Source organism: Puntigrus tetrazona, chromosome 3 (assembly GCF_018831695.1).
Source record: "Puntigrus tetrazona isolate hp1 chromosome 3, ASM1883169v1, whole genome shotgun sequence".
In the NCBI taxonomy this organism is placed as follows: Eukaryota; Metazoa; Chordata; class Actinopteri; order Cypriniformes; family Cyprinidae; genus Puntigrus; species Puntigrus tetrazona.
The window spans coordinates 28,947,709-28,964,641 of record NC_056701.1 but is presented as its reverse complement, the minus strand read 5'-3'; the positions used below and the strand labels follow the sequence as shown (position 1 = coordinate 28,964,641).

The 16,933-nt window shown below is 37.1% G+C and overlaps 1 protein-coding gene across 1 annotated transcript; it reads right to left on the bottom strand.

Annotated features, from left to right (window-relative positions):
- Positions 1–2,099: 2,099 nt before the first annotated feature.
- Positions 2,100–6,985, bottom strand: fscn2a (fascin actin-bundling protein 2a, retinal). The gene is made up of 5 exons (XM_043232808.1): positions 5,884–6,985; positions 3,341–3,497; positions 3,113–3,234; positions 2,852–3,019; positions 2,100–2,777 (listed from the first exon to the last, which is right to left on the bottom strand). Exons 1-5 carry the CDS (start codon positions 6,701–6,703, stop codon positions 2,572–2,574), a joined length of 1,473 nt encoding a protein of 490 aa, XP_043088743.1. The 5' UTR covers positions 6,704–6,985; the 3' UTR covers positions 2,100–2,571.
- Positions 6,986–16,933: the final 9,948 nt, after the last annotated feature.

Below are 16,933 nucleotides of genomic sequence, written 5' to 3'. Positions count from 1 at the left end.
AAAGTGACATAACATGGACATATCCTCGTTGTGCTTTGGAAAACGAATTCTAGTAGTAGGAGACAAAGAAGAGTAATGAAATGAAAGGGATTTGTTTAGAGCACATTTGTTGTCCTAATGAAATTCAAAGTATTTTAAATGACCGTGAAGAAAGTCTTATTTTTGTTATATTATTTATATTATTATTTATTTATTTACTTTTGATATTTATGCATAAATTTAGATTAGATAAACTATTATTCATTATACGTACATAAAATACAGTAGCAGAGACTTTTAAATTTAGACCTTTGAGATTCTTTGTTGGCCAAAATGTTATATTAAAATGTTATATATGTTTAGTTATTTATAGTTGCAGATGTACAGTATATGCATATACTGATTTTGATGAGTTCGACATATCTTGTTGACCCTGGAATAACATTTTAATCCAAAAATGTAGTCTTGACCATATCACTACTCCTAAACCTAACCTTACTCATTAATAATCTCTAAATTCAGGGGAAATCATAGCTGAATGACACTGATGTACAAGCACAAAACACTGATTGGCTAATCACATTGTTGTTCAGGGGTCAACAAGAATGTTGAACTAGGAACACATAGAACTCAGCAGATTCTGCTTCTGCTACAGTATATAGAATGAACACTTTTTGCCTGAACATGGCCAAATTTTACTGAATGTGAACAGAGCACAAATAAAATTACCTGTAAATGACCAGTACTGACAACAGGCTATTCATTTACTAATATTAATTTAAAGAACAAATCTGATGACTGTGATTGTGGGTGATAGGCTCCAGCATCCAAACAAAATGGTTCTGAGAAGGAATTAATGAAAAGAAGGATGGACGGGTGTGTGATTGTGAATTAGCAGATGGCACTTCTTATATATACAGTACTGTGCAAAAGTTTGTGTGAAAAAATGCTTTAAACAAAGAATGTTTTCAAAAATGGAAGTGTTATTTTTATATATATATATATATATATAAATGAACAAAATGCAGTGATCTTGAACAAAAGATCAAATCATTATTTGGTTTGACAATATTCACCCTCATTGCCTTCAAAACAGTAGAAATTCTACATTGCACACATTTGCACACAGTTTTTAAACTTTGGAACTTTGGCTCATTGTAGGTTGTTCCAATCATCTTGGAGAACCATTAATCCACAGATCTTCTGTGGATGTTGGCTTTCTCACATCCTTCTGTCTCTTCATGTAGTCCCAGACACACTTAATATTGAGATCAGGGCTCTGTCTTTGGGGAGACCATGCCATCACTTCCAGTACTTCTTTGTTTCTTCTTTAAGTTTTTAATGACTTTGGCTGTATGTTTGGGGTCATTGTCCTGCTACAGAATAAATCTGGGGCCAATTATTCGTATTTCTCAGCATTGAGAATACCATTAATCCTGACCAAATCTCCAACTCTATTTGTAGAAATGCAGCCCCAAAAGTTAAAGGAACCTCCACCATGCTTCACTGTTGGACGCCCAGCACTTAACTTCCACATTGTGCAAATAATTTATAGTTTGTGAATTAGTAATTAATTAATAAACGTATTAATACCATGACCATCAGATTTTTTTTTTTTTGACAGGAAATCTGTCAAAATCTGTTTTTTGAAAATCTGATTTATTTATGTGGTATTGTTTTATATTAAGTGACTGTAAGTTAATATTTGATACAATGCACTTATTGTGTACATAATTGCATACTTTATACACACACTGTATAAAGTTTTTTATTCATCAAAAAATGCCTGCATTTAATTAATCTCTAATTGATGCAACCTGTGTTGTTAAAAGCGCTATATAAATAAAAAATGATTGATTGATTGATTAATTTCTGTAATTACATTCATAATTAAACTGCTGACTCATCCCTTACACCTTAACCCACCTTAAAACCTAGCCATACCACCAAACCTGCCTTTAACCTTCCCTCTATCCAACCTCAACAGCAGCAAAAGTGTTTTGCTATGCAAAGTGAACAGTGCATTGTACTTACTTTTCGATGTAAGAGTGGGACCATTTATGTAATTGTGATAGGTAAAATTAAAAATTAGTAGACAAAGTATTTGTGTAATCATCAGTTTAATAACTCTTGGACAGGTGCAAAAGTAAATTTATAGAAACACATACCTCAAACATTCACCATAGTAGAAATCTTGCTAAATATTTGACAAACTATATGTTTATGCATTTAAAAGTGTCATGGGGTGACATGACCAAAGGTTTTTGCTTACTATTGGTGTTTGACAAATGAAGGTGTTGATAGAGCAGGACCACTAAACCTGAATAAGCAGCCCTTGTTTTAATTATTTTGAAAACTAACAGAGTTGTAAGGTTGTACTGTATCCTATGAAGTAAAGGACGATACTAATATTATCTACAATATTAGAAACAAATAAACCACAGATATTTCACGTACTCACAAAAACAAAAAAAAATATTAAAGAAAGAAAGTCATTGAAGAGCATGTTGCTGGAAAGTCTTTAGTTGAACAGGAGCCAAGAGGAGAACTTCTTGTTATTCTGCGAGTCTGTATTTGTGTCTGGTACAGCATTCAGTGCTCCCACAGAGACGAGGCCTCCACACTGAGCCCATCACCCATCAGTGTGCCTCCCTGGTCTCCACGCAGGTACTTCCCATTTTGACTCTTGATCCCAACCCGTCCATACTCCGCAAACTCAAAGAAGAACTCCTCAGGTTTGTCTCCATCTGTGCAAACCAGACCACTGCTGGAGACGTACCAGAACTTTTCATTTCCACCTGTGGACAAAAAAAACAAATTTACATACATCATGTGTTTGCGTTACAACTTGCGTCACAGCAATATGACTCACTTTTTATTTGGTATGCGCCATCGCTGAAAAGCAAGGAGAAGATGTCGTAAACCGAGCGGCTGCAGTCCAGGGTATTGGAGGTTTTGTGGTGACACACAAAGCCGTTCTCCCCACGCAAGACCAGGATTGGACGATTAATCAGCTTTAGCACAAACTGCTCATCCTCCCCTGTCAAATACATGCAAGGATTTATCTGACTCATGTTAAGTGGGTATCCAGTAGTGACAGGTCAGTAATAACATGCTAAATGTTAAAACTCACCCAAAGAATCGCTCACAGCAGCAAGCTGGCCATTTTTCTTTGTGCAGACATATTTTCCATTGTTTGCCCTCAAAGCAACTCGCCTGCCCAGCCATTCAATGTCAAACATGGTGCTTTCTTCTCTATCAGTTACAAGTACATATAAGTTATTTCCCTATTTTCATTAACATCACTTGTATGAAATGCGTCAAAATGACTGTGATTTGTAGTAATAATGGAAACACTTACGCTTCTGTGGCCGTGGACAAAATCCCTCCGTGAGTAACTAGGGTCCAGTAATTTCCACCATTAGTTCTGAACATACACTTTTTAGTGTCTTTATCAATCTCCATCTGAAATGTCTCCATGTCTGTCTCATCGTCCTGATTAGCTGAGATGCTAACACCTGGAAACAAAAACATTTTGTGGCTTCTCAGCAGCTGATGATTGTTTCCTTTACAAATTTACATAAACTGTGTTTTGGTTGATGAAACTTTGCCCCCAAAACCGACAGCTGTACCGGTATACTTTTTAATGCCTTTAAAAAAAAAGTCTTTTGCCTGCACTTTTTTATTAATAGTGTTTTTGCCCTGTTTTACAATGTCTCACTAAGCCTGTAAACACCCAGTTTATCTCTGTCACTGTCTCTGAACCTCTGGTCTAAATAACTTCTATACTAACTAGTCAAAGGGGCCAGATTGTGTGGGTTGAGATTCAAATGAGATGTTTCAGAAATATCCCTTCACTGTCTCTTAAGCCTTTTACTGGAGTAATCCCTAACACTCACCCCAGCAGCCTGCTGCTATAATTCCTGCAGTGATGAAAAGCAAATGAATAGAGGGGCCTAATAAGCATGCGATGCAAGAAACATTCAGCCTTAGCCAAACAGATACCGTCTTTAACAATTTCAGCTGTATAGTCTGTAGTGTTGTTTACATAGGTAATCCACTATCTAAAGGTTTTATGGTCATGTAGTGGAAAACCATTTACACTGTTTGCTATTCATTATTGTTGAATGTGAATTAATGAGCATCTAAAAGCTTGCAAATATTTGGCTATGAGAATGAAAAGCATTTGTCATAATGGCTCATTTAAAAGCTTGTCCTTTCCCCTCTGTATCAAATGTCAGCCTCCTATAGGTCCACAATGACTCTAAGAGACAGATGTCTTGCTCTTGAATCTGAAACAGTCTGAATAGTTGCAATGGTCTGTTTATCCTAGCACTACAAACAAACTGTATTACCATTAGTCCTGGTCCTGGAGGGCCAACATGCTGTGAAGTTTAGCTCTAATAGAGACCTTGATTAGTTGGCTCAAGTATGTATATAACTGAGCACTCTGCAGAGAGCCAACAGACCTCCAGGAGCAGTACTGGACTCCCCTGATATGCTCCTTTGAAGAATTGTAAAATCGTCTGGTTGCTTTAGTCACACTATAATTTAAGATCCAGTTCTCACTATTAACAAACCATTAACTATGACTTTTGCGTCAAACTCCTAATTTGCTGTTTATTAATAGTTATTAAGGTAGTTTAGGTATTGGGTAGTATTAGGTAGTATTAAACAGCCAATATGTTAATAATAAGCATGCTAATAATCAACTAGTTAACAGTGAGAATTGTTTTATACATTCCTATAAGTGTTATAAGTATTACCATTGCTTTTTTCCCTCAAGTGATTACAATGTGGTCTGTAACAGCACCAGAGAAGGGCAGGGCTGCAGGGCTAAGATCTATGTACCCAGAGAGTTCCCTTCAGAACCTGATTCAACATTTTTGTCTGTAATTATCAACTACACCATGAACAGTATTGGGCAGTATATTCGAAGAATATGGTTAGCTACCCTTGCTCTTATGTTTCGATTTGTGAACTGATCATTCATTGAAGTCTGAACTCTTTGAATGAACCACCATTTCATTGATCCTCTTAACCTCACTAATGCATTTCTGAAGATCAGGTCACTTACTTGGTCCAGTTCATTAACAGTCTACTGGAAGTAAAGCATATGCGAAACGTGCAAATCACTTGTGGTTGTTTTAATCTGAACTAGACACACAGTGGATATGACAAATCCCATTCAGTTGGTTGCCTCACACAGAGGATTTAATGGTGTTACTGGATGTACCTAATTTTTCTGAGATTCTAAAATGCACACACGCACCATCCAGAAGTCCAAGAATGTTTTATGATCAGTGTGTTTGCCTGCATTAAACTTACAAAAAAAACAACCAACAGTGTATTATAGTTTAGGCACTGTCAGCAGACAACTTGAAACTTTTGGGAGGTATAAGCTAAATCTTATAAATATAGATTGACCATTTCAGGAATCCATTTTTGTCACATACAGACATGTTGCTGATGACCTACACATTGTTTTCTTAACCATGGCTTTACCAGTTTTACCTATGTTTTTTTGCTGTATTGATTACCATTTGTATAACCACAGTTTTACTACAAATAAGACTGTCAAGAGCACTTGTTAACTACAGACAAGTGTGTTGGAGTGGGTTTTAAACTGAATTCTTTTAAACTGCAGGAAGGTAGAGATCTCAAGGAGTGCAGATAGTTGCCACTGCCACAACACCGGACAATTTGCTCCTCAATCAAGCGTTGTCTTCTTAATCAAACACACCTGACTCAGTTCAACAGCTTGATGGCAAAGACTCTGAGATGTAAAATTGGTGTGTCAGACAACGGAGACATGCAAAAAGTGTAGGGCCTTTAGGATCAGAGCAGGATAACAATGAATATGACATGTCATCGCATGATAACAAATACACAATCATTGATTACCTTGACGAATAGACACATATCTTTTGTTGGCTGCCTGGAAAACAACTTGTGGGTGGCTCTCCTCCAGATCAAACAGCTCATCTTTCCCTGGCCTTGAACAGCGGCCAGACTTCAGGGTACCCGTGGGGCCCGTTGGTGAGAGAAACTTGCCCTCAGAGTCCTTAAAAGCCAGCTTGCCAGACTTAAGTTCCAAGGTGAAACTAGTGTTAGGCCCATGATTCATTACCAGTTTACCATCATTGCTGAGAAAGCGGTTGTCACAGGTCTTCAAACTGTACTTGCCATCCAGATAGACCAAAGTTATTAAGGAATCAACGCCCCAGGGGATGTCGCTGTCCATACAGAGCTCATCGTCTGCTGTGGACAAGCGTGCATAGCGCTTGCGGGATACACTTAGAAGGTTGGCCTGTGGATGAAGGGCAAGATGCATGGCCCATTGTTCAGATTCTCCAATGGTCTGGGCAAAACAGGACAGATATTCTGCAGAGCCTCCAAAATAACGTGAATATGGCTCTGATTGTAAGGCCCAGCGTCCATCTGACTGTGTCACAAGCAAGAAACGGCAGGATGCATTTGGCACTTCCTCCTCACAGCTCACCTTGCCATCTTTATCGGTGGCCAGATAACGTCCAAGATGACTGCGCAAGAAAACCACCTGGCTGTCCTGGTCTTGCTCCAGGGTCCAGATCTGTTTCTTCTTCATGCTAGTTCCAGATGCATTCACCTTGAACCCAAATGCCTCTGCAGTGAGGTAACGATTTTCATAATTAATAAGTCCGAACTGAAGCTTAAGAGCCATACTTATTCCATTCGTGGACATCCTGACCAGATGGTTCCTTTGTTTTAGATGTTTTGTGTTGCAGATAAAAAAAAACGCTGAAAAGATGACAATATGCCCTTGGCTATTAAAAGGTCATTTAAAGCTTCTTCCCTGCTCTGAACCCTGCTTTGAGTTTCTTGCCTGTTTCTTCCCTTGTCCACTCAGACTCAGCTACAGATTAAGGCTGTTGTCCTTAAAGAGTTTCCTTTTTAGTTTGAGCAGCAGTCACAGGCTACACTAGGTTACCTTTGGCTACCTCTCTGGATTCACACAGGTGACTGCTTGCTGCTTCCTAATCAGCCTGGATTAAACTCAGCAGGGCGCAGTACCTCAATCCAACAAGCTTCTGACATCATTCACGTCAAGTCTCTGACTCCTCCCTTTTGTCCTCTGGCAGATCTCCCTCTCTCCCTCTCTCTCCCTCCCTCTCTCCTAGTTTTCAATACCAACCCAACCACCACCTTTCCCCTCTATTGTCTCACTCTTCCTTACTCTTTACACACTAGCTTGTTCTCTCGTAGTATCCTTTTTGAATATTAAATATATTTTTGTTCCCGTGACAAATAATACTTTATATACTAATACTATATGACACTTGTTCTTTACCTCTTGTTTTATATGGTAGCGTCATATCCTTTGAGGAGTTTTTTAAACACTGCTTATTTGAGCTACCTTATTTCCCAGTCAAATGTGTATTCTTTAGCCGGTAGCTCAGGTTCAGATGATCATGACGTATGATCTCTCACACAGCACCTGCCAATCTATATCCTTATAAGGGTATTACAGACCTTACACTGCAAGTTTTCAAATATGCTACAAATTGATGCCCTACGTTTTTTTTTTTTTTTTTTTGCCAGATCTATTACTGTATTTAAACAATACAGACACTAGGCATAATGTTTAACTATTTCCAGCATTTGTGTGTAACCATTTTATTTCATGATTTCATAATGAACTGCTATATAGACCTCCAGTCTTCCTCTTGTATTTTCACAGCGTGAATGTAGGTGTGTAGATTGTTTGACCTGTATGAGCTTTTTAATGGGAAACAAGAGTTCTGTGAAGAGGATAGTGTATTGGGAAAACTTTATTTCTAGATAACTGAATTATTCATACAGCGTCAATTTAGCACACTATTATTAATCCAGCCAAAATGAAAGCATGCAAACTGCATTTGAAATAAAACTGTAACAATTATAATTTGATTGAATCACTATATCCACAAATATTTTAAAATACTTACGATAGACCACACTGCATGCACCTCAAACCGATTGTCGCCTGTCCAGAATGTTTGCATTTCATTTGCATAAAACCTTTCACCATGTTGGTTCTCTTACCACTTTCTCTGCTCCACCATCAGCTCAGAGAATTTGATCAGAATGAACTGAAGACTCTCGCTGTCATCTCACTCTACACCAATGGAGATGTACAGCAAGACTGAGACTGCACTGCAGAAATACTTTTCCTTACAATACTTTTTAGTAAATCCAAATATAGTAAAAAGAAGATATATTTGTACTTGAAAAGCAAAAAGACTTCAGAGAAACTGAACAAAATGCAGGTCAAAATAAGAAAGAACTTAAGGTGACATGCAATAAGGAAAGAAATTCTTATATCTTATATTTTATTTTTCATAAAGAGAGTTTAATTTCATTATATTTCATTAAATCCTCCCCAAAATGAAAACTTTGTCATTAAACACTTACTGCACCCCATGTAGTTTCAAACTCATTTGGAACAACAGGGAGGTAAGTGGGTAATGACGAAATTTCATTTTGGGGTGGAATATGCCTTTAAGATATATTTAAATCATTAAAAGAGAAATCTAGAGTAATCAACAGGTTAGACAGTGCTAAAAATCAACATAAAAAGTATACAGGTCTGTCTGTGTTGATTTTTGTTCCAGAATTTGTTTGTATACATGCACTTTATGGCAGCAGAACCTTTACACGAATAGGGTAAACAATAATATGCTGTCTTCTGTTCATATCTGCCAATCACACCAAATTCCACGCCAAAAAAATACAAACTGGCTACCGGACAATTTGAAGTAGAGGTTCCAATAAAGGTGGAAGATGAATTATGAATAATTATTAATTATGTGCATTAATTTTCACATAGAAACAGATAACTGTCAGTAACTTGAATGTGTGAAGCTTCTGCCCATTCACTTCCAGTTTTTTTAGCTGTACAAAATAGTCTGTTATACTTCATGATACTACATATAATGATACAACTATATATACAGTATATATTTATACCGTATATATATATAAGGATTATGAAACATTGTTTCCAGTACATATCAAGTTATCTTTTTTAATTTGTTATATTTACAGGTACTTAACAAACATGAGGAATAAAACAGCAAAGATAAAACCTCTCCAAAGTCTCCAAAGGAGAACTGATTCAACTAGTTGACTAAAAAGAACCAGTTCAAAAGAATGATTCGTTTGTGACCCGAACATCATTCTGGACCAGTTGTTTGTGTCTCTGGATTACAGATATTAACATTGTAAATAAATGTTCAGTTTCTTGCACAAACCGATCATTTTACTTCATGAGACTTCAAAATATCATTAGAAGCCACACGTATATGTTTGGTGGTTCTTGATATGATTGTTTTTTTTAATAAAAAAAAAAGCTGCTAATTTGTAATTTGTCATAATTCAACAAAAACCATGCTTTCAGCTAAAAAATCTTCTTTAATGTTCTACCTTCATGTATATCTTTGATTGCATGAGGTTAAGTAAATTAACAGCAAGATCACATTTTTGGGCGAACTATGCCTTTATGTGGTATTAAACCTTCCACACCTTTTACACATAAACAAAGCACTAATTGGAAATTTGCTAAAACGTGCAACTTTCAAAAGCGCATGTGTACAAAATGGCAAAAGGCTTTTTTCATGCATTTCCGACTAGTTGTTATGGTTGTACAAATTCCCTATTTGCATGGAGCTTTCTGGTCAAAACTCCATGGAAATTTAGAACTGGTTTGGAAATCAAGTGTTTCTTTCTGCGTGCTCTCTTGAATTTACCCAATCGATCGCAAACTAATATTAATATTAATAGTAAAATTCTGTCTTTATTTACACACCGTCATGTCTTTCGTGCCTGTGGAATTCAAAATGACTTTTTTTTTTCTTTCCAGAAGAGGAATCTTCAAGCGGCATTTTTCTGTACGACGGTTAATTGTAAGCATGTCTGTCTAACTTCGGTGGTGACAGCCTGTGCCCTCAACTGAACCTCTGGACTCGGGGAAGGCAAATCAAAGCTCAGTGCTTGATGATTATAAGATGAGTTATATGAAAATACAGAAAACCACCTGTGGCATTGCGCCTAAAACTCTTCAATTGAGCATTCAAATCATCCCTTTTTAAACCCAAGGATTAGATTATGGAAAACAATGACTGTAAATGACCATAAATAGAGTCCAAAAATACGATACGGGAAGGATGTGCTTCACCAACAGAAAATGCTGTGTGTCCAACGCAGAAAGTTAAACCTGACACACACACACACACACACACACACACACACTTGTGTGAGCGACGCTTTTGTGACCTTACCGTCACCACAGCCAATGTTACAAATGTAATGTCACAAATTCTTTGTTAAACGCATAGCGCAACATCTCTCAAAGATCGTTGTTCTGCACAAGCAGGCTCTATTCACGCCTCCCGTTCCTTGTCCATCCTTCAGAACCTGCAGGTGAGTCTGGACCTTCTCAGAACCAGCAGAGCAAGCCCGTCTCGAAACCTTCTCCAGGTGGTGCTTCAGCCTCACACTGGCGGTATCACTCCAGGCATCCACCCTCAGAAGCCACACCTCCTTACTTTCTTTCTGAAACGTCTCGTGCATTTGCATGTCACCTTCATCAGTTTTGTAATCCAAATCTACTTCGTTCTTTTAAAATAAAGAATGTTTTCAACTCTTCACCTCAAGCTGACTGTTTACAAGGCTAGTGTGCATTTGTATACAGGTGTGTATTTGTTTAAAGAAATGTGTGTGAAGTGAATTATATTACATTATATTACAATGCTTTGTTAATACTGTAGTAACCATAACCTAGTGAACGTATAAACTGTAATAAATACTGTAGTATACTTTAGTTTTTAACCGCAATGTATTGTAATATAATATAAGTATAGTTGATAAAGTCATTCGTTTATATTACTATGTTTATGTTGCATTACCATAGCAACTACAGAATTACCACAACAAATGGATTCAAGCATTTTACTATAGTGCGGTTCAAAAACACTATAGTGTAATTACTATAGTAATTTTTAATTAGTAATTATGTGAGCGAATGTTACAATTGGAACATCATTGGTTTCTTGAAGGTTGTTTTAGCAATGCAAGCAGGTTGTTGTTTTGGTCAAAAATGTCTTGGTTGGTATTAACTGTAATTAAACTGTAATTAAACTGTAATTAAACTGTAATGACCAGTAGATGGCAGTGTTTTGTTATTTTTGAGTATTTTGCTACTTTAACGACCAAATGGGGGCAGTGCAGACACTTCAGCAGCAGACCACTTTGCTTTTATTTTGAATTTTAACTATGGTGTAATGTTCGACAATAATCACATGGCATCGATGTAGCGCACGAGTCGAATGAAACTGTCCGCCCAACACAATAATCCTTCTGTTCAGTCTTTGATCGCATGCGCTCTGATTCCATTATGACCTCTTCCTCCTCTTTGCGAATAACTCTTAATCAAGACGTCCAGACGAACCGCTGACGGCGGGAAAAACAGCCTCCTGTGACAGGACACATGCTTTGAGTTACAGCTCTTTCTGTAGCAATGCTAATAAATGTCACTGGCAGATGAAATTACATCAAATGACGCTTTTATTTGTTTGCTCGGGCATTAAAAGTCGCCATCCGTTTTTATATGTGTTTGTCATTATTTTTATATACGCTGAGATTAATCATATAACAAGGTATCAATACAACATTTTCAAGACCCTAGTTAGAGACGCGCACGCGCTTTACTATAAACTCTAGCCAGCAAACAGGTTCTTTAAGGTTCTTCCTTTGACCGGGACGGAGATAAATGTGCACGACGCAGCTGGTTCATTTATAGCTGTCCTGGACCTTTCAGATAAGGCCATTTTTCAGGTTGCCATCCATTAGCACCACAGACTTGCATCCATTAGGCCGCCAAACTCACAGCAAGCCTCATTTAAAGGGCCAGTGTGCACCTTACCTCTGCTAGAGATCAGACTCGGACGCATTCACTGTAAATTGGGAAGTCTTAATTATTTATTACAATAAATCAGAAGGGCAGGGGAAATTTCTTTACAATTGGAATGTAGCGCACAAGATTTCCGGTTCTTTTTCTGGTGCTTGCTTTAAGGAAGCATTCTTTCGGTTGCGTAAATAATTCTAGATTTAAGTTTATACATTCGCTTCTGGGGCAAACCTTTTGGTTGAAGGCAAATGTGCGCGTCACTTATTGTTATAACAGCAAAATCCTTCTTTAAATACAATCTCAGTTGTCATCGTTATTTCATTTTTAGTTTTTAAATATTGCATTTTTAAAAAATGCATTTTAGCTTTTCTGGTTTCAATGTCATGAAGCCAATAGGTTTTTAAATTGAATACAACCCTAAGATCATTTCTAACATCACATCAATAATGTTTTTTATCCTTTAAAAATGATTTGTATTTGCATTTATATTTTTATGTATTAACACACTTAACATATAAACATATATACCTGCTTGCAACATCCTGTCAACATCATAAATTATACACACATATATTATGCAAACTAAATGGGACTACGTTGATTTCTTATTTTTTTTTATTATAAAATAGGCATCACACTGAACACCGTAACTCTACAATAATCGTAGTCTGCAAGTTATCATGTGACTACCCACCTTAACAGTTTTCTGTTTCTTTGTTCGATTTCATTTTTACACACTTTAGTGATTACATTAACAAGAAGTCATCCATCTACATCAGCTCGTAAGACTCGTCCTGTAGAGTTCAGCTCCAGCATGCCCCAGTGTTCGGAGGCCCCTGCCCTAATTTATACGTATCAAACATAAATGAGATCCCCTCGTGAGGAATACATATCTTGAAGTTAAGACTAATGCGCTCTTCTGTCCTTCTGAAAAACCCAGTGCGTGTTAAAGCAGCGTGTATGTGGACCGATGCTGTGCCTCCGGACTGAACCAGAGAAGCGTTCGTATTACCCAGCATGCACAGCCTCTGCTTCATCATAACACTGCAGAAAAATCCACATCCAGTGCAAGTGTGCTGTGAATCCACACACACACACACACACACACACACACACACACACACACACACACACACACACACTGTACTGAGTCACGCTTCACGTCTTCTAATAGGTGCTTCTGGCAAACAAAGTCACTGCAGTCATTAGAACAAGCCGCTGTAAATGTCACCTGTTCAAAGCTCACCCGACTATAATGCCGCATACAGCACGTTCCAATTTCCCCTTTCCTGTTTGTTTTTCGTCCAACTATCAGCGTTTTTGCCCATTTTGCCTTCAGACTCTTTTAAAACAAATTTTTCATACTCCCAGTTTCTTCTCATTCTTCTAACTATGTTCTAACACTAAAAATGCAATACTTTTTAAATGGTTATTATGATTATGTGTGTGTGTGTATGTGTGTGCGCGCATGTGTCTATTAGTACGTACATATTTCACTCATTATCATCCAAAATGTATGTTTTTGTTTAATATATGTGTACTGTGTATATTTAGCATGCATATATAATATACACAGTGATAGATAGATAGATAGATAGATAGATAGATAGATAGATAGATAGATAGATAGATAGTTTACACAATAAATACTGAAATTAATTATTTCCATATTTGATTGTATACTATTTTCTGAAATATAGTAATTTATTTATTTTTAAATATAGTATTTTTTTTTTTTTTTTTAATTTTGATTTGATTTATTTCCATGTGAACTGCTTCTTTTTTATAATAGCAAATCTGGTTCTGGGATAAGAGTCAAACTATTAAAATACAACTGTACAAATTAAATAAAGGAATGGTGTATGCTTCCGAGGAAGTTTTATGAGAACTTTTTTTATAACGAAGGGTTGAAATCTGTTACTTTTATTCAGAAACCAACCCTAGAGATCCTTACGGTCGACGTTAAATGAGATCGAAAGGGAGGTGGGAAAAGATACTCTCAAGGTCTCTGCTGGAGTCGGGTGTCCAAGATCCTTCCCACAATCCAACGAGGCGCTATAAATTCCGCCCGGCCTCACCGGATGTGTTTCTCTCTGTGACGACTTTTACTGCGTTCCCACACACAGAGGTGGTAAAAAAAAGCGATTGATTTACACACTTGATGATAAATACAGCAGGCTAGTCACACGGTGAGCAATTTTATCCAGCGTGGATGGAGACCAGGATCAGAGCTCTGATGGGCACCCAAAGGAAATTGCTGACAAACGCATGGCCAGTGTTCCCGAACGATTCACGAGCGAGTGAAGTGGGGTGAATAAGGAAGGATAAATGTTAAAAAGGTGTCACGCACTAGTAAACATCTAGGAAAGACTTCTTCTTTATTGTATGTTATGCATCGCGTGTGCCAATGTTGGGCCTACATCTCTTCAAAGACTCTTAAAGGGATAGTTCACCCATTTGACTTTGTTTAGGCCTCTTAACTCGTGTTTATTAGCAAATATTAGCCAATTATAAGTAGTAATTAAGGACATATTAATCTCTAAATGTTCTGCTTGATGTTTATGCTCTTTGTAATGGGACAAGCTCCAAAGTTATAGTACGGTAATTTTATGAAAAGAGAGCATTATGATGACCGTGTTTCGACAGAAAGAATGCACGGGCGTATGAGGGAGGGTAAATACTGACAGAATTTTTATTTGCGAGTGAACTATTATTTTAAATACCGTGGTCCTTTATAACGCATGGAATTCATCCCAGAGAATAATGTGGGTTTCAGGTATTCAGGTAAATTCAGGGCTTATTTGGAGATAATTTGTGATTTTTGTCAATATAGTGCACGTTTGTTCCAGAAAGCACCATGGCTGATTCGGCTCTCATGTCTGTCTTTATGGCTGTCTGTCTCTTGGAGGTTTACAAACGTATTTGGCAGGCTCTCCTTCTGGCAGCTGGGCACAATGGTTTGGCATTGGCTGAACCAGAATATGCTTCATTTTCCCAAAGCCAGTGTAATTCTAATTTATGTGCTCTAGGGATCCATCGTCTTTCCAATAAAAGCCATTTAACAGATGATTCCAGCTGTCTTTGATTGCATTCAAGTAGGGGCCCAGTCAGGGGCCAGAATCCTCAGACTCCTAGTTTGGAGTTAAACTAACGTTTTGGGTTGAGTAAGAAGTCAACTTCCGTCATTTGTTATAAAACATATGTGATGTAACTCCGCTTGTCGTAGAAAATGATACTGACTTGTCCCTCAGTTTGTGAAAATACATAAAATCACGTCCAAAGTAACGTGGAAGCCATTGGAACGAGCTTTCAACGAAACTTTGACCTTTGTGGAACCAAAAAAATGGTTTGGTAACTTTATTTTGACATTCCATAATGAACATTCTGTAAACAATAAGTAATATACAAGTCATCTAACTTTCATTAGCATATAAGTAGACTGATTATATTATCTGCTAACTCTTTGTTGCGATGATCTACCAACAGATCTTCTTTTCAAGAAGATGTACTTATTTTAACCCTAACCCTACCAATCTACTAATACTTTACTAACACTCCAATGAAAGTTAGTTGACGTTTAGGTACAAAGTTACTAATTGTTAAAAGAATGTTCATAAAAGACCATCAAAGTGAAAGCAACGGTTGCTGTTGCCATAGAAGAACCACTATTGCACTCTTAAAAAAAGGTGCTTCAAAAGGTTCTTCACAGAAGAACCATTTTTGGTTCAACAAAGAACCATTCAGTCAAAGATTTTTTAAAGAACCATCTCTTTCTAAGCTTTTCATAAACCGAAGAACCTTCTTTCACCACAAAGAACCATGTGCGAAACAGAAAAGTTCTTCAGATGTTAAAAGTACTTCATGGAACCAGTTTCTTCTATGGCCTCATGAAGCAGCTTTATCGTTAGGAGACTTTAACTTTATCTTTCCACCTGGTGTTCAAAAATTTTGAAAACCAGTGTAGAACCATGGTGTCAAAAATACCAATCGGGTTGCATTGTGTATTTGCCAGCTTGGATTGGAAATAGCTGCATGAAAGGTCAAAGGTTAATAAGGGCACTTTTAATCCCTGAGCTGATTGTTTGACTCAGTCCCTTCCTGTTTGTGCAGCTGTGCATGGAAAGAGAAGATCGAGAGAATGAGAGACAGCGACAGCGAGAGGATATGAGCATCGTAAAGGTGCAAACAGAAAGTGTGACCCGTGACCCCTGAGAAAGAATAACACGCTCGGCTCAGGGTGAGGAGCAGATAACCTTCTCTGATTGGTCACTGCTGAGGTGTTAAGCCCTTTGAGATGCAGTCAGCTCTGAAAGACACCGGCCGCCTTTCAACACGTTTCCCTTTACATTGAGGTTCTGGAGTGGCAACAAGTGCTTTGCCATTCGACCATGTACGTTGAATTCTGTATACATTACAATTTTATTTCACGGGCAATTAATTGTTTTTTAATAATCAACTTTACACATTCTACTAACTATAAGTAACTTAGCTACTCCATGTCAACAAGTGTACAACAGGTATTAGTAGATCGTCTGCTTAACATCTTCTAACATTTTATTCTGAGAGTCCCCCAAAAGACACGATTCTACGGACTATAAGTAACTTATTTAACTTATTTCTACTAAACCAAACAGAGTTAGCCGATGTTTAGTTGCAAAGTTATTTATAGTTAGTTGAATGTCTAAAGTAAACTATGAAAAAAAGTTCAAGAGTTCTCTTTGTTGGAAAAAGTATGTAAGGACTGGGTTTTTAATTCATTTTAGGTGACGATTGGATTCAGAGAAATCTCACAGATGCCAAATGTTTGAATAGAACTAGTTAAATAATTGGAATCATAAATGTAAATTTTAAACAGATCTAGATTACTCCTTTTAGGTAATTATGACTACTTTTTGGATTACTTTTAAATGTCAATAAAAGGAAAAATCAATAAACTATAAACAATGTACTGGCGTTGTATGAATAATATGAACTCATGTAATCCATAAAAAGTAGTTATACTTTGAACATACTTTTATTACAACTTCT